General features: G+C 43.8%; 1 protein-coding gene across 2 annotated transcripts in view; it reads right to left on the reverse strand.

Annotated features, from left to right (window-relative positions):
* Nucleotides 1–9,270: 9,270 nt before the first annotated feature.
* Nucleotides 9,271–25,060, reverse strand: part of GRHL2 (grainyhead like transcription factor 2) — a 74,218-nt gene continuing 58,428 nt past the window's right edge. For both annotated transcript variants that reach the window (XM_083450827.1, XM_083450828.1), the window contains exons 12-16: nucleotides 24,602–24,633; nucleotides 23,767–23,858; nucleotides 21,582–21,667; nucleotides 15,503–15,567; nucleotides 9,271–14,158 (exon numbers count right to left, since the gene is read on the reverse strand). In XM_083450827.1, the coding sequence (XP_083306953.1) occupies nucleotides 14,044–14,158; nucleotides 15,503–15,567; nucleotides 21,582–21,667; nucleotides 23,767–23,858; nucleotides 24,602–24,633 (390 nt within the window). In that variant the 3' untranslated portion in view covers nucleotides 9,271–14,043. The remainder of the gene's footprint in view (nucleotides 14,159–15,502; nucleotides 15,568–21,581; nucleotides 21,668–23,766; nucleotides 23,859–24,601; nucleotides 24,634–25,060) is intronic.

Below are 25,060 nucleotides of genomic sequence, written 5' to 3' on the forward strand. Positions count from 1 at the left end.
CCCTCAGATGTATCATGAAGCACATGTCATTGTTTCCAGTAGCTAACTGACTTGTAAAGTCATTTTTAGTGGCCACACACAAATTGACACTGGTATAATTCTAAGTGAATACAGTGGTACCTCAGGTTAAGAACTTAATTCATTCTGGAAGTCCGTTCTTAACCTGAAACTGTTCTTAACCTGAGGTGCCACTTTCGCTAATGGGGCCTGCTGCTGCGCCGCTGGTGCACAATTTCTGTTCTCGTCCTGAAGCAAAGTTCTTAACCCGAGGTATTATTTCTGGGTTAGCAGAGTCTGTAACCGGAAGTGTCTGTAACCTGAAGCATCTGTAACCCAAGGTACCACTGTAGTTTGCATGGAGCAATAAGCAAGGCATTAGCGTATATATGTATAGATATCATTGCAGTTACTTTTTTTTTTTTTGTATCTGTTACTGTAGTTGCTTGGAAATTCTCTTTGAAATTCCCACTGCCTCGCATAGCTTGCATGCAGCAATGGTAACCTATTAGGCAGCCATTATTTGGATGGTACCACAGGGTTTGACTTGAGCATAGATGGCCATTCTTCATTTCATATAACGTAGGGCCAGAAACACACCCTTCATTATTTTTAGGTCTTGGAAACTTGTACAAATAGTAAGAGTTTGGCCCATCCTGTTTGATAAAATCTTGAGAGATGTTCCTGACTGCAGAGGCCTGGGTTTGGGCATTGCTTAGTACAGTGGTGCCCCGCAAGACGAATGCCTCGCAAGACGGAAAACCCGCAAGACGAAAGGGTTTTCCATCTGCAGAGGCGCTTCGCAAGACGAATTTCCCTATGGGCTTGCTTCGCAAGACGAAAATTGACGGAAAAGTTTGAGGGTTTTTTTTTGCTCCAAAACCCCTTATTCTGAATCGCTAAGCTGCTAAAAGCATTTTAGCAGCAAAACCGCTAATCCCCCACCCCTAAAAAAGCCGTTTTTAGCCCTTAAAGTGCCAATGGCGCTAATAGCGCTAATCCGTCAATGGGCTTGCTTCGCAAGACGAAAAAACCGCAAGGCGAAAAGACTCCCGGAACGGATTCTTTTCGTCTTGCGAGGCACCACTGTATACGGAGAGTGATTGCCTCTGAACCTTCCGCCAGTGTCTTCCCATGTGTTTTGTCAATTCTACCAGAGTGGCAGTTGATTGATCCCACCATACACATATTTGTACCAGGGTTACAAAACCGAGAGTCTCTTTTGTTAATTTCATATATCCAAGTAAGACTAAAAGCCCATCTTGAAGTTGCATCCAATCTCCTAGCTATGAAGCCACCTTGCAAAACAGGATTTTGACACACATAGTAATTCAACTAGATGAGGCGGCTGCTACAGCAGGGCTACAAAATTTGTGAAGGAGGTTTCTGATGGAGAGCCTATGGTCATTTTTTTCAAAATGCCACACATCCTCCTCCTATCATTCATCAGCAGGAACAGGACAGTGTTGCTTCCCTGGCTTCCCAATGCAGAAGTCGCTGCTGCTAACTAAGGGGTGAGGCGGCAGGGAGGTCCATGTGGGCAATGTGGCAGAGCCGATCTGTCACTCCTGAGGTTGCCCCTTGCCCCTCTCCCTCTTGGTTGCCAGCAGCGACTTCTGCATTGGGAAGCCAAGTAGGTAACTTGTTTGAAAATGCGCTGCGAGTGCCATCACAAAATGGCTGCCGTGGTGTGCGGCATAACACAAAATGGCTGCCACATCTAAAAGAGCAGGGAGGGGAGAGGAACACAAAATGGTGTGGGCGTTTTTCCCCCCAATGAGAAAAAGCATTTACACCAGCCACTTACCTCCATTATTGCTCACAGAGAGGAAGTTCTTCGCTCTGTTCTGAAGGAATGAAATGTCATGTTGAAGGAAGCATATTCAGTGTGGGAGAAACCAAACCATGGCAAAGAGGAATTGAGCAGGAAGAGCAAAGAGTCTGCCATGCAGTGTGGATTTTTGAGGGGATAATTGCTGAGATCCTTCACAGCTGGCATAGGAGGTAATTGTGGGCACACTGGCACCAGGTTGGCAACCGTTGAATTGATCCAATTGCCTGTTGCATTTGGAGCACACACACTTTTCCAAAGGTGGCAAAATTAGCTCTCAAAGTCTAAATTACTTCCATCCTATCGTAACTCCCATAAATGCTTTAGGCTGGGATCTAGCCTCATCTTCACTGGTGGAATTTCCAAAACATGAAGCATAAAGCCCCATCGTCGCTGGAGCATGGGGAAAGGGCTCTGTGAGGAGGCTTAAGACTTGACCTGAGGGGAGATTCAGTTTGGTTCTCATTTAAACACAGGCCTGTGTAATTTGCACTTCCTGAAACCACGCACAAACTGATACACAGCCGTCCTTCAAGATTTGCACTCCTTTGAATTTTGCAATGCAGTTCCCCAGCCAAACACAAAAGATGTATATATTAGGGGGAAGAGTGCTTTAAAATGCACATATTAGTGAAAATGACATAGAGGAATGTGTATATTTGACTAAACCGCATACAGAAATGTGTGTATTAGGAGAAATTCGCATTAAAATGCTGGAAAATATTTCATGAGGACTCATTTGGGGGGTGGGATTTGGGAAATGTGGAGAGCTGCACTTGAGACTGGGAAAGTGAGAAACTCTCTTAGTTTCTCTAAAATTAACAGATTTGTCTGTCCATCATCAAGAAGCATACAATTATTAGTTTCAACCTTAGGCCATCAGTGCAGACTTGGAAGATACAAAGTAAAGCTAATAGACCTTTAGTTGAAATCACAAAAGGCTGTGGCCACAAGGCGTAGCTTCTAAAAGGCAAGCAGATGTCTTCTCAAAATGTTGCGTTTCGTCTAAGCAGCTGTGCTCACCCATTTTCTGCAACACTCAGAGATCCTTTTGGCTCAGAGCCTTGTTGCCCAATTTAGGGACACGGCATGTGGTTCCTTCTATGCTATGTTAAAACCAGAATAGAGTTGATTTTGATATTCATATGTGAAAACAGGCCAAAGGCAGAAGGCCAGAAACAGCTGCACAAAAAAGAAATAGGTGGAGTTGTTTTTTACACACATCTTGCAGCCCAAGCCTATACACAATTACAGTGGCACTTCGGTTTTCAAACGTAATCCATTCTGAAAGACTGTTCGAGTTCCGAAATGTTCGAAAACCAAAAACTCAATACGGAAGCCTCAATATGGAAAACTCAATATGGAAACTGCGTTTCATGTTCGACTTCTGAGGTACGTTCGAAAACCGAAACATTTACTTCTGAGCTTACAGCGTTCGAGTTCCAAAATGTTCGTCAACGGATGGAGACAGAACCTGCTTGTCACCTGGCCAGATGTGGCCAAAAAAAAAAAAGTTGATTTAAAGTCATTGCTGTTTCTAGATGGAGGTTTATAGTGGGATCAGGACTCCTTTCCATGGGGGGGGGGGACTGTTGTCAATGGCAACAATTTGCAATAGCCCAATGATCAGTTTGCCCAATGATCATTCCCCATATGGAAGCACCCTGCAAGTCAAGCCAGCCTTGCAGCACCCCCCCCCCCAATCATGGAATGATACTTCTTTCTGTTGCATGGCCCCCGAGCTACTTTTGAGGTGGGTGACCCTCTGGAATGCCATGGGATGTGGCATGGTGGGGGGGGGGGGAACTATAGCAGGAAGGGAAAATGGATGCATACTGCTTCTATAAAAAGTGGTTTCTGCTAACATTGTGGGATCCAAACCAATCTCTCTTGCGTCTCCCCTAGTTCTCATGTGAAAATCCACAGACTGTATGAAGATCCCGATTCCTGCTTTTTTAAGAGTTCATGGCCCCAGTACAGAAAGGCACATATACACCTTGCTAGATGAGGAAGTCTGTGTGTAAAGGTGCAGCACTCGCCTGACTTGATTCAACCCATCACCCAAGGTAGCAGTAGCACCTATCAGCAGTTCCAAAGGGAACTGCATTTGGTTCCATCTCTTGACACACTGGAGCTGGAGAAAGCATTTTAGCAGCTACTGGGTTGTTTCCAAGACTGACAAAGAGCCCTGTCTAACTTGAAAGCTTGCATACTCACTCTGACCTTGTTCCAATAAAAGAGTTAGCTGCTGAGAATCCAGTGGGAATGAATTGCGGGTACCTACTGACTTTCCCATTGTGCCTCCTTTTTTTCTTATGCAGCCTAAAGGCAAGCCATCAGATGAACATTTTGGAGCGCAGGCGGCTGTATTACAGACACCTAGGCCTTGTGCAGACCCATGGTTAATTGACTAATAAATCATCCTAGCTGATGTGCCATCAGAGACACAGTTGGCTTTTGATCCATAGCTGTTTTAGATAAATTGGCTGTGGTGGTGACAAAGGCTGAGGAGATGCAATGGTATTTCCCCTTCCTTCCTTCCTTCCTTCCTTCCTTCCTTCCTTCCTTCCTTCCTTCCTTCTGTGCCAGTCCAGTGAGAACAAGCACTTTCAGGTCAAGTCTTTAGCAGTTTTCACACATGCATGCGCACACAGGCATGTCCACACACAGGCACGCTACGAAGGGATTTAGCATTCTTTAAAACAATTATTAAATCTATAACGCTGGCGGTGAATAGACTTCCAGTTGTCTTTGTAGCATTTTATTAAAGCCTTTTGGAATTGCTGGTGCCGAGCCAGGTAGTAGGGATGTCGTTTTTATTGTGGGGCCATACACTTCCTTCATTCTCACGTTTTATGAACACAAACCACAAAATCACAGCTGCACCAGGTAGACTTGGGAACAAACTCAGTATATAAGTCAGGCTGCTTCACAGGTTACCAGATTTCCATTTCAGTGACGACAGAAACATGCACTTAGACCCACGCTGGCCTCAACCCAGAGACACCTGATCGGGATTAAGTTTCACTGAAGGGAGCAAATTAGTCGTGACTTGGATCACCTGATCTCGATTGGGGCACAAGGGCAATGCAAATGGGGGGCTGCATCTCACGCCTGAAATTTGAATGTGCATCTGCCATGCCTCAATTTGCATGTTGCAAATTAGCCATGCATCCATTTGCTCATCAGTATACCCCAGCTGCATAGCATGGTTCCAGATCTAGCAAGGCCTGGAAAACCACCGGTGGACATTGCTTCTGTTGGTGTGTCTCCCTTCTTGGGTCAGGTTGAAGTATATGTCGTTTTTAAATGTTCAGCATGATGGGTTAAAGCCAACCTGTAGAACAAGCACGGTATAGTCAGTCAAAGAATAGAGCAGATTTGGTGAATGGTAGTAAATTCTGTGTTCCTAAGCATGGCCACTGTTTTATGCGTCCTCTTCTAGAGTTCTGTGTGTGGAAGGAACTAACTTTTTTTCTTATATACTGACAAATGCACTTGTATTTATTGTTCAGAGAATGACTTTGATCTGTACCCATTATAGTTTCCTATCAGTTGAGACTCCCCAACCCCTCCCTCCCTATACATATAATATGCAGATTCTGTGCCAGTCTTACCAGTATCGGTTGCATTTTTAAGACAGTACTTCTGTGTGATCCTACTGTGTGTCGGTAGCGGCAACTTTGTTGTAAAATGTAAGCGGGGGGAAGAAACTTAAAACTGAATTCTTGTGTTTGTGTTTGGCTTGTAGAAACAGTACTGAGACTTGCATGTTCATGATATTGCAGCCTTCACCACCCTGAGGCCCTCCAAATGTTTTGGACTACAAAACCCATTACCCCTTGCCAGTGCATGCGCTGATGGGTTTTGTAGTCCAAAACATCTGGAGAGTCCCAAGTTGGTGAAAGCTATTGTACCGATTATTTCCCCTCCTCATTGCTAGTTGTTGCACAGTTATGCAATTGTTTTCAGTTGTATAGGAAACTTGCATTCCTTGTTTGTTTGCTTGTTTGTTTTAAAATGGGGATTTGTTACAACCTATTTTTTTTAATAATCTGTTTGATTGCGCTTGTGTGTGTTTTTTTTAAACCACACCTGCTCTTTGCTGCTCAGGGGTTGCTGCCAGGAGAACATTTTGTTCCCTAAACATGGTGGTTTTCATGGACTCCTGTCTTGCATGGTAGGGTGACACCACTGCTTTGCTCAAAGTTAGAGGAGGTCCCTGTCCGTGGGGCTTTGGCTCTAGGTTTCCCTTGTGGCAGTAGCTGAGACTGGGAACCAGCCACCCTTGTCAATTTCCCACAATGCTTTGGGACAGCCTTTTCTGACCTTGGGTCCTCGGGTGTTGTTGGACCTCAACTCCCATCAGCCCCAGCCAACATGGCCAATAGTCATGAATGATCGGCACTGTAGTTCCACAATATCTGGGGAAGGGCTGCTCTAGGGCACTGTGGACTATTTGAACTGGCAGGCAGGTTCGTAGAACAAGGGCAGGAAGAAGGGCTAAAGGAAGAGGCTTGTGAAGTCTGCTGAACTGCTGGGGATCTCATGTAATGGCGCCAAGCCTAGCTTCATTCAACAGCATCCCCAGTAAGAACGTAAGAGTCTGTTGGATCAGGCCCTTGTAGCCCAGTATCCTGATCAGACAGTGGCCAATCAGATGTCCATGGGAAAACCATAAGCAGGGTCCCCAAAGCCCCCACCCCTTTCATGGGACACCTACAAGATCTCACACACAAATATTCCATCACCAGCCACTCAATCGCTTTCTCAGCTCTATCCGGTCTCCTCATTCTTAGGAAGGCTGTAGATTAGAGCTGGAGCTTTCGTTCCCCCTTGCTTAACTTCTGTGGTTAAAAAAAGTACATACTTTAAGAACTGAATGCAGACTTACTGTGCTGTCCCAACCAAGCTCTACTGAATTCAATGGGACTTGCTCCCAAGTAAGTGAGACTAGGCTTGCAGCCTTAATCATAGACCCCCTGAAAACCATAAGCCTACTCTAAGTATGAATCCAACCCATTAAAAAGGGTTGTCCAGGGTGTTTTGCCCGGTGTAACATTTCTTAGATGTTTGCTCGGTTATCACCATGTTAACTTTTGACATGTAAAGTTGCCATACACTGTTATTTTTTAATCATCCCAGGTTCCTAAATTAAATATTTTTAATCCGTCATCCTTATGAGACAAGAGGCAGTATTTACAATGGGCAGGATCCAAATCAAAATGAAGCACCTTTAAGGCTACAATCCTATGCACACTTATTCAGTGGGACTTGCTTCAAAGGAAATGCATATTATGGAGTGGCGAAGGTGGGGGGACTGTGAGGTGGGGGCCTCCAAGTGCCCACATGCTCAACCTATGGGGAGTTAGGATCCAGACTTTGTGGAGTGGGCCTATTGTTTAACTCACCTGTTTCTGCACCTGGATGGAATCCCTTGTGGACTGCATGCTACGCTCAGGCATAATGTCTGTTGTTGTTGTTGTTTTCAAATGTGAAAATTGTAGCCAAGTAGAGCCCATAAATATTTTAAAAGCAGCAAAGTGTGTTGGTTTAAAAAAAGAGGAGGGAGATGCATTTGTGACAATGTCTTTTACAGTGCCAAACATATGAACAGTATTGTTTTGAAGGAAGTTAAGACTTTTTTTACTGTATTATTGAACAAATATTGTTTTTAAATGTTAGATTTTGAATAATTTTGTATTGTAAACTTGTTTTGTGACATGGTGCTTTTTCATACTGGAATTACTGATTGCACCTGACTATAATTATTCTGTTTTCTTATATGAATACATAACCTCAAAGAAATCTTTATGAAAACCAGTGTATGGCTGAGACCTGAGGTTTGCAAATATAAAGTCCTCCATAAAGCCCCTAAATGTTATTGCCTCTAATAAATATTCTGCTGCAGCCAGGCTTTCTGGAAAGTTCCACTGCATTTCTCTGGGGGAGGGAGGAGACAGGCAAAGAATATAGTAGCCATTGTGAGGAAACAGCTTCATGACTCCCATGATTCTGACCCTGCCAATGCCAGTGAAGCCCCCTCTTCTTGAACAAAAACAACAACAATAATAACAACAACAATAATAAATATTTGTACCCCATCCATCTGACTGGGTTGCCCCAATCACTCTGGGCGGCTTCCAACTAATATAAAAGCATAATAAAACATCCAACGTTAAAAGCTTTCAGGGCTTTCAGGACTGCCTTCAGATGTCATCTAAAAGTTGAAGTTATTTATCTTCTTGACATCTGATGGGAGGGCATTCCACAGGGCAGGCGCCACTACCGAGAAGGCCCTCTGCCTGGTTCCCTGTAACCTCACTTCCCGCAGCGAGGGAACCACCAGACGGCCCTCGGCGCTGGACCTCAGTATCCGGGCTGAACGATGGGGTGGAGATGCTCCTTCAGGCATTTAGGGCTTTAAAGGTCAGCACCAACATTTATTGAATTAGTAATCCATTAACATTTTTATCCCACTCTTCCTCCAAAGAACTCAGGGCAGCTGACATGGTTCTTACCTCTACCTCTTAAAAATAAAATGAAATCCTTTCAACAACCCTGTGCCGTAGGTTAGGAAGAGAGAGAGGAGGGCTGGATCAATATCACCCACATGAGCAGGTTCAAATCCGGGTCATCTGTAGAAATTTCAGTACCTTGCCAATATGTAACTGCTCCGTAAGAGGAAAAGGAGAAATGGGAGTTGGGATATGAGAACTCACTTATATGCCTCCTCCTTGCTTTTGCTGCCTCTTCTTCAAGCACAAGAAGAGTGAGAAGACAAGGAGAAGGTACAGCCACCTCTCTTTCCAGGTAGTGGTGCAAGCATTAACTACAGTGGTACCTCGGGTTAAGTACTTAATTCGTTCCAGAGGTCTGTTCTTAACCTGAAACTGTTCTTAACCTGAAGCACCACTTTAGCTAATGTGGCCTCTCGCTTCCGCCGCACCGCTGGAGCACAATTTCTGTTCTCACTCTGAAGCAAAGTTATTAACCTGAGGTACTATTTCTAGGTTAGCAGAGTCTGTAACCTGAAGCGTATGTAACATGAAGCGTATGTAACCTGAGGTACCACTGTAATGTGAAGCACTTGCTTGATACAAAGTCATGAATGGACATTTTCTCTTGCCTCCAATCTTCCACTCCAGCACCTATACTCAGGGGTGTGTGGGTGTGTATTCTGTGTGCACACACACATGCACAAACGGGTGATCTTAACTTTTGTGTTTCAGAACCAAACATGTCCAAGGCTGGCCCAACACGCCCCCCAACCGTGCACTGGAGGATTAGCTTTCATTTACTTAATAAAGGACCATGTGGCAAATTCAGTAAGTTCCCCATCACAAAAGCCCGTTCAAGGAAATCTGAGTCAATATTCAAAACGCTTCAGTGTGGAGCTGAATAATCTATCAAACACCAGTAAGAAAAGAAAGAAAAGGTGGTTATATCTTACGAATATTTATTTCTTTCCCTCTTAAAAATGTACAAAAAATAAAATAAACTTGTATGTTTATAGATTTCCCTCTCCCATTTACAAAAAAAACTATTAAGTTACACAAACTAGTTTTCTTAGAATAAAATAGCACACAGTGTTTATACATTGAGCTTTCTAGCTTTCCAGCTAATGGGAACTATGCACAGATTTATTTATTTTTTGGCACAAACAAATCCTCCTGTTTGCATCATGTCACCCTAATCTGGGAGAGACATTGAGGGGAGGCAGGGAAGGGGAAGGGTTACAAGAAAAACAAACATTTTACATGGCTGCACACTTTTTAAAACTTTAAACAAGTCGATTCATTTCCAGTTCTGCATGATGATACTGATTGAATCCATAACAACAGCTTTTCAGTTTCCTCTCTAATAATAATAAAAACTCAAGCAGCTATGTTAATTTTGCAACTTTCCAACTGGTCTACAGAGATCAGAACAACTGGACCAAGTGCTGGGGGAAATGGCTTAATTCATAAATCACATGGTTCTGTGTACATATCTAAGTCATTTATGTTTAGGAACAGACATTTGTTAGCAACAATGAAAGACGGTAAAAGCTCCCTCTTCTTTTATGCCCATCAAAAGTAAAATATGATTTTTAAAAAATTGGTAGGCTAGGTAGACTCTATGTGATTTATTTAAAATGTGTGTATAGGAAGAGGACTGAAGCAGGCCTTATTACCCTAGTAATTGTTATAGCCATGTCAATATTAGTAATGTATCAGTGGATGGATAAAAAGAACATCTACATATAATTGCAGCCTGTGATAGAGTGTTATCAGTCTGAAATTCTTATACGAATGCAGATTATATAGGACTAGGAGTTTTCTTTCCTCTCTAAAAACAAACACTTAAGTTTCTAGCCCTTATTGACTAGAAAGGCACAGAGGGCTAAACTCATTAAATACAACAATATTTCTCTGCACCTTCTCTGGATAGATAAAGGGGGGCCCAGCCAGTTTTTAAAAATAGGCAGAGTCTTCACAGTGTAGAGCTTTATTTCAGAAGACAGCAGTAAGGGTGATTTTTGTTATGTGGCCTTCTTCAAACTTTTCACCTTTCTGAAATGTCTGGCATGCCAAGGTACTCATGAAGATTTACCCCCCAACACCAGTAAATGGTTCTGAGGCCAGTGACCTGAGAGCGAACCCTCGCGCACACCTGATCTTCCTCTAAGGCTACCCATTGAGGTCATTAATGGAAGGACAGCTACCAAATTGGCCCTTGGGACTGCTTGAAGATACCCAAGCTTCTAAGGGATCCCATTGGCTCCCCAAAACAGTCTGAAAGCCCACTTGTAGATTGCTTTGGAATGATCATTATGCTTAAGTGCTAAACCACAGAACAAGGGGTAAGTTATCATTTCTTTCTGGGTTGCATGGCAACGCCATGGTTACATAGAACATTGGGAGCTGTGCCTTTGCCAGCCACCAAGAGATGTTCAACAGGTGCAATTTTACCTATCACTCCATGATGAGCATAAAGAAGAAGAAGAAGAAGAATGTAATTTTTGATTTTCACTCTACCAGGCAGTTTGGCAGTGAATTATCAGTTTGCTGTAAAAATGGCTCTGTAAGCTCAATTGATTCTGAAGCAATGCTAAATCAGCATGTTATTCACTTCAGATATATCAGTCAGCATAGCTTTACATGACTACAAGGGACACACATGCTTATGCAAGTATACACAAATTTTCTCATGCATTTTGCATACAGTGCGGATTTAGGACAACTGTTCTGGCTCCTTTCCCCCTTTAAGAATCAATATTGGTGGAACTCAGAAATGCAAGATTGTGACCAAAATAAATTGACCTTAAAACCATTGAACAAAACAGTTTTTTTAAAAAAACGCATGCATCTCATAATGCAGCGATTGGCATTTTTCCTGTAACATTTGAAACTTTGAAGAAATAGAGAAGGACTAAGCTGCTAAAAGAGTATCGGCAGAAGCAAACACTCCTGAAATTTAGGTCAAGTTAATTTACATACCAGAAACCTTTTAAGAAGCATTCATCTCCATAGCACCATTTTGCTTGATCAAGGAACCTCACTCTTTGAAGCTCTGACTGTCCCAATCAAAGGAGTGCTTGAACTACATTTGCTTTCCAAAGTTATTAAACGAATTACAGGGTTTCATCTCAGATTCCTATTTCATAATCTCAGGGTTGCCTTAAAAAAGCCTTAAACAGAGTCCGGCTGCTCAGTATCTACAGTTCCTCAATCTCAGGCCTCCAGGTGTTGTTGGATTGCCAGTGCTATCATTCCTAGCTGGCTTAGGGATGATGAGAGTTGTAGTCCTGGGTTGAAGAAGGCTGACCAAAACTGGCTGGCAGCAAGTCTCCAGGGTTTCAGCCAGAAGCACTGCTAGAAATAGTGGCAATCGACTCTTTGACCTTATGCAAGCAAACCACGTTTTGCTACCAATCTCTGGCCATTCCCAGCAGCCCCACGGATGGAAGTGCAATGAAAAAAATGTCTACTACATACCGATTAAGACAGGCTGAGTAATACGATCATACAAAAACAAAGTCTATAGAGTCAGGACTTGATATGTACATTCAGACCAAAGTCAAGGGAAGCGTATGTACATTTTTACATTTACAGCAGGACCCATCAGGGGGCTCAAGGACGTTCAACAAAATGAGCAGAGGATCCATTCATCCAAGAAATTTGTTCCATTCCTGCCACAACTCCTGGGAAGTTGAATGGAGAAGGGAATGGCCACCCGGGATGAGGTGGGTTGGGGGAGTGTCAGAAGGGCAGGGAAAGGAGACAGCAAAGATTAAAGGAGCTGAACAAGGGGCAGGGAAGCTGAGGTGAGTCCCCAGGGCATGGGAGCGTAGGCTGCATCCTTTTTCAACTGCAACAAAACTGCCCTGCCGCTTTGGCTTCCTGGGACTGTAGGGATGGACTGTAGGGATGGAGTTCCCTGGATCAGCTCTTCTGAGGATGGGAGGGATAGAAAGATGCCTCTTCACCCATCCCCATCATGACCAGAAGTGTCCAGATTCCCTTTCTTGGCACCATTCCCGCTGCGCACATGCATGAGGATTGCATCCCCAGATCTGTGCCTGAAATTTGTACATTGTGCAAATGGGGATCTTGGCTTTTCATTTAAAAAAGAAAAGGTAAACCAGCAAGCACCTGCTCAGCTGGTCTCGAACGGTGTTTGCTGAACCAAATCCACCCACCTATTAAGGGGGGACACGATGGCTGTCTTCAAATACCTGAAGGGCTGTGATGAAGAAGAGGGAGCAGAGTTGAACTCTGTTGCTGCTCCGGACGGCAGGATTAGGAGCCACGGGTGGGAACTGCAGGGAACTGGATTTCAGCTGAACATTCGAAGAAGCTTCCTAATAGGACAAGCTGCAGAACAGGCTGCCTCAGGAAGTGGTGGGTTCTCCTTTGCTGGAGGATAGAAGAAAAGGTGTCCATCTGTTGCAGATGTTGTAGTTGCACCCTGCAAGCTGCATGCAGATCCTGCAATGAGCAACAGGCTGGACTCGATGACCTCCAGCTCTACGGTTTCATGTTTTTATGACTTGCTATAAATAAGAATAATAAAGACCTTCTGGCTCAGTTTAGGCTTGGCTCCAGCTTGCCAGAGGCTCCCAAGGAAGAGGTGAGCTGAATGGAGATACATCTTCTGAAAGCCCAAAGTCAGAATCGGAAGCAGGCATGGAGGGAGGAGAGTGTTGGTGGTATTGGCACTGCCTCACTTCTCGCTGCATGCAGAAAATGGAGGGTCTCCTCCAACAAGGACGCAGAAGACCACAGGATGAAATCCAAGGGTGCAAAGCAAGCATAAATATTTCAGAAACTGGAAGACAAGTAATTCGGAAACTGGAAGACAATGTGGTATCCTTGCACAGAAATGGGCATGGGAGGGTGAACGAGACCCACAAGCTGGTGGTGCAAATGTCGGATGCGCCACTGGAAGGAGAATTTTAACGTTCTAATACGGATGCTGGAGAAGCCACTCAAGAAAAGATATGGAAACGTCACTGAATAGCTAATGGCAGAATCTCTCTCCTCAGCGAGAGTTGCCTGACAGCTTCTAATCCCAGGATTAGAAACAAGAGTGGCAGTAAACACATCCACACAAGTAGGAAAAATATATTATTACATATTATAAACATTATATACAAAGGTTAAAAACGGATGGTGCTTTACTTACAAATGACACGCCATCCAAGTCCCTTACTTACAGTCCTCAGTTGCCCTGTGCTGGGAAGGATATGGCTAACCTACACCTACACATTTGTTTGCTGGTAGTTTTGTACCAGTGAACATGATCGGCCACTTTCCTTGCCATGGATTAGAAGATCAAATCTTCAAGCAATTTATTTCTGAAAGTTTCAATTTTAACTATTAAGTCCCAGGAGAACTAATGCAATTCCACAATTTCATTTTCTTCCACATTAACTCTTTTTTAAAAAGTCACCGTTTCTCCTCTGCGGTGGGCGAGAGGCGATGTCCGCAGTCTGCTATGTACAGATTGCAGCGTGAGGAGCAATAAATAAGGAACTTTGTAGAGGTATGTTAGTTCATCTTGAACAGACTGGTCAATGACAACTGGGCTTGTTTCCTCGCTTCCAGTGGAGTTTTGTAACAGCCTCTCTTCTTGGCATCCGTGAGTCATCAGGGCTTTAGAAGAATGGTCCCCTTCCTTAAGATGAGGGTAAAATGCTACGACTTCACTAGGCTGCGTTCTGATCTAGGCTAGATTTCCGTCAACGTGACCTTGTAGCCTTCCCCCAGGCTCTCCATGTTGAGGATGAACGTGTCTTCATTGGAATAATGTTCAATGATGTTATCATCCATATTTACCAAAATCCTGGAATAGGAAAGGAGTGTCAGTAAAATCCCCCTAGTTTCACATATCAGGATAGATTCAGATGGAGAATCTGGCATGGGGGTGTCTGTCTGTGTATTTGCCATTTGTGTGAATGCTTTGACACAAGCCATAGCACAGCTCATTGTCTCCTGGAGGTTCCAGCGAGCTTTTAAGTGTCAGTGAACAAAGTAGTTCTTCTTTTTGAGTAAATATGCATAGGATTCTAAAGTTAGACATAAAATCACACTTGGAAGGGGCCATGAAAGTCATCTAGCCCCAACCCTTGCATTGTAGGAATCTTTCACCCAACATGGGGCTTGAACCCACAGCCTTGGGATTAAGGGTCTCATGCTCTACCAGCTGATCTATCCAGCCTCATTGCAAAATCTCCAGATAAATCCAAACCAATGTAACCCCACTGAAACATCTTAATTCAACCAAATGTTGAACTGGAAAGTTGCTTGGGCTATATGGACCAACTATTTACTACTACTACTACTTCTACTACTACTACTGATATTTGCTTGATGCTCAGGGAGCCTTTTTGGCTGAAAAGCAGGTTACAGAGGAGGCATACGAAGAAGGGCCTCAGATGATGACCGCAGGCTCTGGCTTGGTTCATATGGGGAGAGGCGGTCCTTGAGGTATTGTGGTCCAGAGCTGTTCAAGGCTTTATAGGTCAAAACCAGGACTTTGATGGCTAATCAAGCCTTTCCTGGGTGTGCAGTCAGGGAAACAAGATAGCAAAGTGGAGAGGTATTAGGTGCTGGGCAGCCAATTAATGCCGTAGCATAGACAAATTCATTGATGTGATAGCATTGTAGTCCTATTATCTCATCTCCCTTGTTTGGGGAATACTGAACTCCAGATTACAGAGGCTTCATTTCCCCCCCTTGTTGCCGCCGTTCAATCTCGGAGGTAATTAAAATACTAATTATCCTCTATTTAATTTGAAACACAACTGAATTATAGTGTACATATCACAGACAACCTCTTCTCATGTTGCAGTAGTGTTGAGAGAGCTGCTGCAGAATTGTTGTCTCTACCCAAACTGTTTGGGTAGTGTGAGAAGTCCTAAGTCAGCATGAAATGTCCCGGGGTCAATGCTTCCCCCCTGCCCTCCCCCCACAGGGGAGGGGTAGAAGGAGCCACAAGGTAGGCTAGTCCCACCTGAGCCCAGGGCATATCACAGGAGGAGTCTGGGAGGGGTCTGTGAGTTGCTCAAAGCTGGGGTCCCCTCTTGTCACCTAGGACAGAATCTACGGCAGCTGAGGTCTCAAGACACTGTAACAAACAAACAAAAGTGACTCGGAGCCGAGGTGAGATTTAGTTTCCCTTACTTACCCCTTTTTGCTCTTCTTGTACAGCTTTGTAATCTTTTCAGCTGGAAGACCGTATTTCTCAGAAATCTGAATTTAAAATTTAAAAAGAAGAAAGAGCAATTATTAAAACCAGAAACTGGTATCACCAGCTTCAGTTGAAGAGTGTGGAGGGTGAGTGTGTGTCTTAAAAGCACCCAACTTCTCAGAACTTCTAAGAATCAGGCGTAATGACCTGAAGAAATGTAGAGCTTCCTGCCATTTTGAAAAACTTTTGCACCTACAGTGTAAAAATGCATTATATTAGGAGAAGTGCACATTAGTCAAAACTGCAGACAGAATTGTGTTAGGAAAAAATCACAGTACAATGCTGAAGAATGTTCATGACGATTAAAGCAACAACAACCACGTGTAGTTCTTTGTCTAAATGCGGAGAATTGAATTTAAGATTGGAAAGTTGAGAAGCCGAGACAACCAAAATTGACAGATCTTTCCATCACTACTCATAGCACATCCAAAAACAGTCTTGCACAACCCCCACTAAACTTTGCACAAAAGTCATTTCCAAAAGCGCTTCTCTCTTTGCAGATGCAAACATCTCATTAGTGTTCACATCACACCTTTCCTTGTGACTCAGCCTCAGGGGACAGAAAGAGATCTAGGCCCGTCCAAAGACACTCGCAAGGCACTTGGCAACCAGCTGACTAGTAAGTCATCTTAATTTACAAGGTCTTGATTGGGGGGGGGGGGGATCCAAACCGCAGAAGTCTTTACAAAACAAAGCAGGAGGCTTTGGGTATGAAAAGGACTGGCTGAATAACTGGTATTTCAATCAGCTCTGAATGCAGAACATCCAATAGGTTTTATTGATATTTTCGAAGAAGAAGCGCTGCTGGGAAATTAGTTGAAAATAAGGACTCAGAGTCACCACCTGGTCACCTGATGGCAATTTCCAGTTACCAATTGCAACAAGGCAATATGAAGAAGAAGAAGAAGAGTTTGGATTTGATATCCCGCCTTTCCCTCCCTTTAAGGAGTCTCAAAGCGGCTAACATTCTCCTTTCCCTTCCTCCCCCACAACAAACACTCTGTGAGGTGAGTGGGGCTGAGAGACTGTGACTGGCCCAAGGTCACCCAGCAGCTGCATGTGGAGGAGCGGAGACGCGAACCCGGTTACCCAGATTACGTGTCTACCGCTCTTAACCACTACACCACACTGGGTCTCAATATGTTAAAAGCAATACTAAAAATACCCAGTTTAAGTCACTGGGTGGCTCTTCCCTGTTTAGGGAAGTTTTTAATGTTTGATGTTTTATTGTGTTTTTAATATCCTGTTGGAAGCTGCCCAGGTGAGCGGGGTATAAGTTAATTAATTATTGACAGTTACCTTCTAGCAATGCAATCTTATATATGTGTGCTCAGAAGTATGTCAGATAAGTATCTGTAGGACTACAGTCTAAGTGGTGTAGAAATCTCTTGATCCTTCCGATACTCACTTGAGTATGTACCAACATCTTTTTATATACCTCTAGAACATTTCAGTTTGCTTGGACTGGTCTCTTTTACTTCACAGTCAGGGCTTTCAAAAGAAATCTTTTAAAGAAAGAAATTTGGAGTGGGGCAGTGGAGAATCGGAATACATAAACAAATCTGATCACACTTTTTCAGGTCAAGGATCAGGGTTAGAGGAAGTTCTGTCCCAATGAAAGTTGCCTCTGCTGATTCTTACTTGTCAAAAATGCTTTATTCCTCAAAAACAATGTCTTATGTACAGCAGCCATGCTCTTGGTCCTTCTAAGATGTTTGACGAAGCAGGATTTTGTCACTGAGAGCTCATGTTAAACAGTTGCTCTCTAAGGCGCCATAGTACTTTCTTGTCACCAGAAGAAGCCTAATTGCAAAGATAAACTGCCTGCTCCTCTGGGAAATAATAGCAAATGGGAGAAGAATGAAGCAAATTCCAAATATGAGAAAATAAACAAGGGGGAAATGTGCAACTTGTAAACAATGGAACTTCCTTTTAATATGTTATGCTCTTGCTGGGATGAAAACTTTTGAAAACAACGTTGCTAAAATGAGGCACACGGCACTGCCAAACACAAGTGTGTGTGCCTCTATGTGAACTGAAACATGTTTTGAACGCATTACATTTCCAAGGTATTTTTCATATCTTGCCAAGGGCAAAATCATGCCTGGGTCAATACGCAATGAAGAGTGAGGGACGTCAGGGTGGCTCCAGTGCAAATGTTTGCAGTAGCAGAGCATGGGAGTGTAAGTGAGAAACCTTGGCTCTTTCCATAAGGGTTCATATTCAAAACCTCTCCTGTGAGAGATTTCTGTTTTCTAAACTCCACCATGTCCCTTTGTGGCAGGGAAACACATATACAGGTACCCTGATCTAGCAGGAAGAATCCATGCACTCACTGCCCTTCTGGAGAAGGCTGCTTGCACATGTAAAATAGTGATGTGCAAACAAGGTGTGCAGAAATCTTCTAATCTGGTTTGTCCTAACCCTATACCAGGGGTCCTTGAAGGGGCAGGGCTGGCTACACTATTGCCTGTGGAGATCTCTCTCCACCCCGCAGTCAGTATATTGTTTGCCAAGGCTGCAGGGTTTTCTTATAGCACTCTCCTCATAGCTACAAATTTGGAGATGCGCCCCACTTTTTGCCTAGAGTCCCCACGACAGCTCGCAACATTCATAAAGGGCAACACTTCCCACAAAACCATACGCTTTGAAATTCGAAACTATCATAAGGAAAGATATTTGAGGTGGAGGAGGAAACAGGAGAGCATAACTTTAAAATCTTGGTGCTCCCTTCCCATAGCTGACCTGGTAAGGAACAGGACAGTCTGAGTGAACCAGCAGCAGGCATGGTGATGGGGCCTGTTTTTCCATGGATCTCCTTATTCCAGCGTGAACGCCTTTTAAGATTTTAGATGTGAACAGGAAACCATGGGTATTGATTGGGCACATATTTTTACAGGGAGAAGGGAACCAACAAATATACATGATAGAATAAACAGTTCAGCTGAAGAATGGGAACCACATTATCTCTGACGCCAGGGGAGATTTGCCAGTACAAAGAAACTGAAGATTGGGCTGCCTGCTCTTAGAACTAGTCTGCTATCTTCTTTAGCATATGCTGCCTTGTGAATAACTATGGAGATGAAAAGAAACCTCAGTGCCAGAATTTAAGGTGCTAGGAACACACACACACACTAGCATGCTCACAAACTGCACCCACATCCACGGAATCTTGAAAAGGCGCAATGCATCATGGGGACAACATCCATGTGGTACTTTTGGCCTTTGGAAACTTTGGAGTGCTTTTGTTCGAGAGTCCCTGGAGCTTCCCTTGGTAGTTCTACGTTCTCCGCCTTGTGATTTGATCTCTCTGTTGCTCCGTCTCATTGGATGACAAGCCCTGGTGCCTGAGTGGGCCTGCGCGGGCAGGGAGGTGACAGCAGGGAGGTGCTCTGGTGTTTTACAATAACGAAACAGCACGGTAAGATAAGAGGCTTGCCAGGGCCACCTCGTGAGTTCACAGCACAGGTGAGATTTAAACCAGGACCTTGTACTTTACAGCTCAATCTCTGCTTTAGCTCCAGTACAATATTCTAGGTGCATCTGTGAGCTAAGGTGGCATGGGTGCAATCTCTTGGCCGCTACCCTACACTACAAGCTTTTTCAAAAGGAGGACTTGCATGCCCTAGGGTGCTAACGTTTACCACAGGACCCAGAGTCCAAATTTGCGATGAATTCTGGATGCAGTATTCTTTTCAAATTTTCTTCTACATGCCTCCTTTTTTCCAAAACGAGATCATTTACCTTTGCTGAAAACAAAAGCATCTGCAATGCAATGCGGCCTGGGCCCTGCTCAACTGGCAGGACAAACATTCCCATGACCTGCACTGCACAATGGAGTCCCAAGTGCAGCTCTTTACTAGCCCATGTAAATGAATGGTTTCCAGGCCGGAAATGCCCCCCTGGACCCCCACTCCTGATGTGGCAACTCTCCCTTCACGGCCTAGGGCCCTTGTACCTACGAGACCGCCTCTCCTGGTATGCCCCACGGAGGACCTTAAGGTCCATAAATAGCAACACCCTAGTGGTCCCGGGCCCTAAGGAAGTTAGATTGGCTTCAACCAGAGCTAGGGCCTTTTCAACACTGGCTCTGGCCTGGTGGAACGCTCTGTCTCATGAGACCAAGGCCCTGCAGGATCTGATTTCTTTCCGCAGGGCCTGTAAGACAGAGTTGTTCTGCCTGGCCTTTGGCTTGGATCAGCTTGATCCCCTCCCCCTCTTTCCTTTTGTGATGGAACTCCTATTTGGGGACTTCCCTGGCTTTTTTCTGGCCCACGTAGGACCAGTCTGGATAGTTGGCCTTGGTGAAGATTTGACGTTTTCATCCCCAAAAAGTTTTTGATTTGAGTTTCTACTGAAATATGGCTGCATTTTAATGTTGTAGTTTAATCTAGTTTTTAAGTTGTATTTTAATCAATTGTTTTTATACCTGGTTTTACCCGCCCTGAGCCCGGTCTTTGCTGGGGAGGGCGGGGTATAAATAAAAATATTATTAATTATTATTATTATTATTTATTACATTGGAGGCTAGGGGCATTTGGAGGAAAGAAAGTGGTAGCCACCCACCTTTGACTTTTTTTCCTTTCAGTGCTGGGCCCTTAAAAGAAATTTTTGCAGGAGAACATAGGAAGAGCCTGCCAAATCGGAAAGACTGTGCAGCATCCTGTTCTTACCGTGGCCAAACAGATACCTATGAGGAGCCTGAAAGCAGGACCTGAGGGCAACAGCGCTCTCCCCACTTGTGAGCCCTGGCAACTGGCATTCAGAACAGACACCACCTCCCAAAATGCCTTCCTTCTCTCCTCCACTCTGGGAAGCCTAAACCTTTGCGATGAGGATTTTGCAGAGAGCTGCGATGTGGCAGCAAGAATACTTATCGCAAAGTATTGGAAGACACAAGATCTACCCACCCGGGAAGAATGGCAGATGAAGCTGATGGACTACATAGAATTGGCGGAAATGACTGGTAGAATCCGAGATCAGGGAGAAGAGTCGGTGGAAGAAGATTGGAAAAAATTCAAAGTATATTTACAGAAATACTGCAAAATTAATGAATGTTAGAAAAATGCTGGAATGAAGTTATATGGTTTTAGCAGAAATGTTATAAAGAATTAAGCAAAAACTGATTGTTAATGGGCTAAAGTGGAAAATTTAAAGTTAGATTGTGTTAAGATAAATTATAGAACAAAAAATTGAGAAAGATGGAAAAGATTTGCTGAAATAGCTAAATTGAACTAGAATACAAAAAAGGGAGGTGTGAGGAGGTCGATGAAACAAGTAAATGAAAGGTAAAGATATGGAAATATTGGATGTGTTTTTAAATGTTTTTGTTTTTCTTGTTGTTTTGATGTATTGGTTTTTTTTGTTTTTGTTTTTATTTTTGATGTATTGTTAAATTTTTTATTGTTTTTTTCCTTTTTTTCCTGTAACTATTAAACTTCTCATAAATATTATTTTTTTTAAAAAAAAAAAGAGAGAGAGCTGCGATGTGACCCTGTACATCAAGGATGTGGAAACTGAGACCCTCCAGGTGCTGCTGGACTCCAACTCCCATCAGCCCCAGTGTGGCCAGTGTTCAGGGATGATAGGCGTTGTAGTCCTTTTAAATGTGTTGCCTTTTAAAAATGTGTTGGGGAGGGAGAATTGTCGGGTTGTTTTTATTATGTATTTTGTGCATTCATATTGTGCTTTTATGTTGCGAACCGCCCTGAGACCTTTGAGTATAGGGTGGCATACAAATTTTAATAATAATAATAATAATCCAGAAATATCCAGCAGGCCACAAGTTCCCCATCCCAAGTAGTCCTTGTTAACACCCAAGCTCTCCGTCTTCACACACAAATACCCTTTTCTCATAACGATGTCGGTTTGCTTGTCAACAACCTCAGCACAGTTTTGCACAAATAACAAATGCAAAATTGTTTTCCTTTCTACGAGGAAGTTAAAGCAGACTGCGTGCTGTTGTTGCTTTCTTCAACTGCCCACGATAAATGAAATTGAGATGACAGATACTTACCGCTTCCATTAGTCCCTTTACAGTGGGCGATTTTAACATCAAAGCATCAAACACTTCGTCAGCCTCTTTCCTCACGTAAAGCAGCACTGAAAGGATGAGAAGCAAATTTTTGGAATAGACACAGAACATTCCCACAAGCAAACTACTCCCTCTTGGACAGAAAACTATTCCTCTCCAACAAATGACAAGTGAAAAAGGCCAGAGACTCGTGTTAAAAATAAAACTATCCCATGTCACAGAGCAGGAGGAGAATGTGCCGATTTCAAAATATCCAGAGGAAAATGATGTGTTCTTTCCACAAACCGCGCCACCCCCCACAGGAAGCAGTTGTAAACAGTCACACCCATTTTCCATTTCAGTTGGGTGATAGGCAGAGATTATGCAAAATATACTGACCAGTAAGTGGAACTAATTTCCTTGTCATGCTAAGCAACCCCACAAGCAAAACAGCTATTCTCATCAAAAGTCGGAATTTCCTGGAATTCAAGCGGTGGGTTCAGCTGTTGGCAGAACCAGAATTTTGCAGCTGGAAGGAGGTCTTTCAGTCTCTTGCTTAATAGAGGAATCTTGCAAGTGCAGCATCCCTGACAGCTGTCTGTTTAGCTCTTCCTTTGAAGGACATGCCACCTTCCTCCAAGGCAGTCCGCTCCACAGTTGAACAGTGCAAACTATTAGGAGGTTTCTGTAATGTTTAGCCCTTGCTATCTCCACACATTAATTCTAATCCTGCGTGTCCTCTAGGAAACACAGAAGTCTGCTCAGCCTTTTATTTAACAGCCCCTCAGATACCCAAAGGACGCGGGTGGCGCTGTGGTCTAAACCACTGAGCCTAGGGCTTGCCGATCAGAAGGTCAGCAGTTCGAATCCCCGCGATGGGGTGAGCTCCCGTTGCTCAGTCCCAGCTCCTGCCAACCTAGCAGTTCAAAAGCACATCAAAGTGCAAGTAGATAAATAGGTAATGGCGTGAAGGTAAACGGCATTTCCATGCGCTGCTCTGGTTCGCCAGAAACGGCTGAGTCATGCTGGCCACATGACCCGGAAGCTGTACGCCGGCTCCCTTGGCCAATAAAGCGAGATGAGCGCCGCAACCCCAGAGTCATCCACGACTGGACCTCATTGTCAGGGGTCCTTTACAGATACTCAAAGACAGCTATCACGTCTCTCCATAATCTTATCTAGTTCTTTCAACTGTTCCTCATAGGACTTCATTTCTAGACCCCTCAACCTCCTCTCATGTGATGGAACACGTGTCTTTCTCGTAGAGGTGGACACCACTACTTCCTCTGTGATGCTCAAAGAGCAGCGCCAGCACATAGCAAATGTGCAACATGTAGTTTTAGATGCAAGCATGTGCATGCTGGTGTAGCTGGTCCAGAGGTAAAATGCATGACCAGTCAACCGCCTTATATGATGCTGGACTTCAGAAGGGGGTCAAATGTCTCTGGTGTTAAGATTGTCAGAGGGGCGTCTGCTTGGTAGCTCCATCACCCTCAGAACTCCAGGGTATGGCAACGCAGAAGATGGCATTTTCTGTGACAGCCCCTAAGCTGCCTCTCCACAGATTTGCACCTGTCACCTTCATGGTGCAGTTTTTGCCCTATGTGCCTCTTTATCCTGGCCTTTGTGGTTGATCATGTTGGCGCCTGTCTGTCTCGGGAGACAATGAAGGAGCGCGCCTTTGCGGGTGAAGTTATGCCTGCTGTGGCTGTAGACCCTGATATGGGAGAGACATGTTTGGTTGCAGCTGGGGCAGGTGAAGGCATCTGGTTGTTGTGATGCTGCAAATGCACCAGGGCGTTTCTGCGTTCCTCCCAGCGGTCATTTCTCCTCTGGTCAGCACTGTGGATGCACAACCTGGCTGTCTATCTCCAGGCACTGTGGCTGTCTGCAAGGGATTCCCACACAGTGGGGTTCATGTTGTCAGCCTTCATATCACATTTGCAGACATCTTCGTAACTTGGAGTTGGTCCGCCAACAGGCCTGGTGCCTGAAGCCAGCGCCTCATACAGCATGTCTTTGGGGCTCCTGCTATCTTCCATTGTGTGCACATGACCAAGGCAGCGAAGACGTTGCTGAGACTTCGGCATAATTCAGAACCATATTTCCATTCTGATTTTTTCCTTCCCTCTGCCCAATGACTTTCACATGAATTCTGACTTAGGGGAAACTGAGAATAAACTGGTACCTCTTTTCGTTCCTTCTTCTTTTATTTGCTTCAGCGGTGGTGAGCTGAAGTCTTCTTCTACTGGCCGGAATATCCTTTTAGCCAAGATGCTACTGCAGGGGGAGAAAAATAAGAAAGATGTACCAGATTTATAGTACTGGGGGTGGAAGTGTTACCCATAACTTGTTCTCCTAATTGTAGCTGGGAGGCTGTGCTACATTGTGGTTGCACTGGCCAAGACTTTTGTCTTAGTACTTTTGACAGGCCTAATCTAAAAAGTAAGGTTATAGTTTAATTTAATGACTGTGTATTATATTGATTTACTACTACAGCTAACAGTCTTATGCATTTCTGTCATGTACTAAATTCAAGAAGCTGCATGTATTCTACAAACAGAAACCAGTACCCTAAGAATCTAAGAACACAAAACTTGTTTCCAGCAATTATGGATCACAAAAAATAAAATAACAAATAAAATAATATATATGTCTTAATTTTCATATAGTGTAAACAGATCACAAAATTCAGCTTTAAGAACTACAGAATTTGGGTTACATTTTGCATAAATAAATAGATGCTTTTTTGTCAAGCACACACAGCCTTGAAATAAATACCAAGACTATTGTTATCTGAAGACACACAACTATGTGTATGGTTAAAAGGACAACAGTTTGCTTCTAGCGCAAGACAACAGGAACAGGAACAAAGTAAAGAAATCTGCCTCTGCCATGACAAACACTAAAACATTGGAATTTAAACTGCATTGGAACTTCAGTACTTGATTATTACTACTATTATTTTGTCAAGGGGGTTGAAATCCTGCCTGCAAAATTTACAAGACAAAAAAATGACTTACCCTTCTCGCTCATCATCTGTGTTATAGTAAGCCTGTAAGAGCAGACAAAGAACAGATTCATTATTGTAATTTCACCAGGTGTTGCGACACAGAAGTGCTAATGGAGAGACAGAGCGGTTGCATACATGTCAATCAGATGGTTAGTACACAGTTAGACTATTGCTCCATCCAGTATGGTATTGCCTGTGTCAAAGTCCACATTCCCTCATGGGCAACTTCCCAGAAGCCTTGTACCAGTGGTGTGGCAGGGACAGATGCGTAAGTGGATGGAGCAAATGGATGTGACTCTTACGTTTGTGCAAAAATTACATTCCAGCCACAGATCATGCATATTTCTCCATCTTCCCTCCACACCAGCAAGAGTCACTATTACAGTCCAAGGGCACATTCCAACCAGGCCTAAGCATTCAAGCTATGTGTGGGCCTAGGGAAGAATTTGTAGCCTAGGATCAAATGGAG

Source organism: Podarcis tiliguerta, assembly GCF_965153285.1.
Source record: "Podarcis tiliguerta genome assembly, chromosome: 7".
Taxonomy (NCBI): Eukaryota; Metazoa; Chordata; class Lepidosauria; order Squamata; family Lacertidae; genus Podarcis; species Podarcis tiliguerta.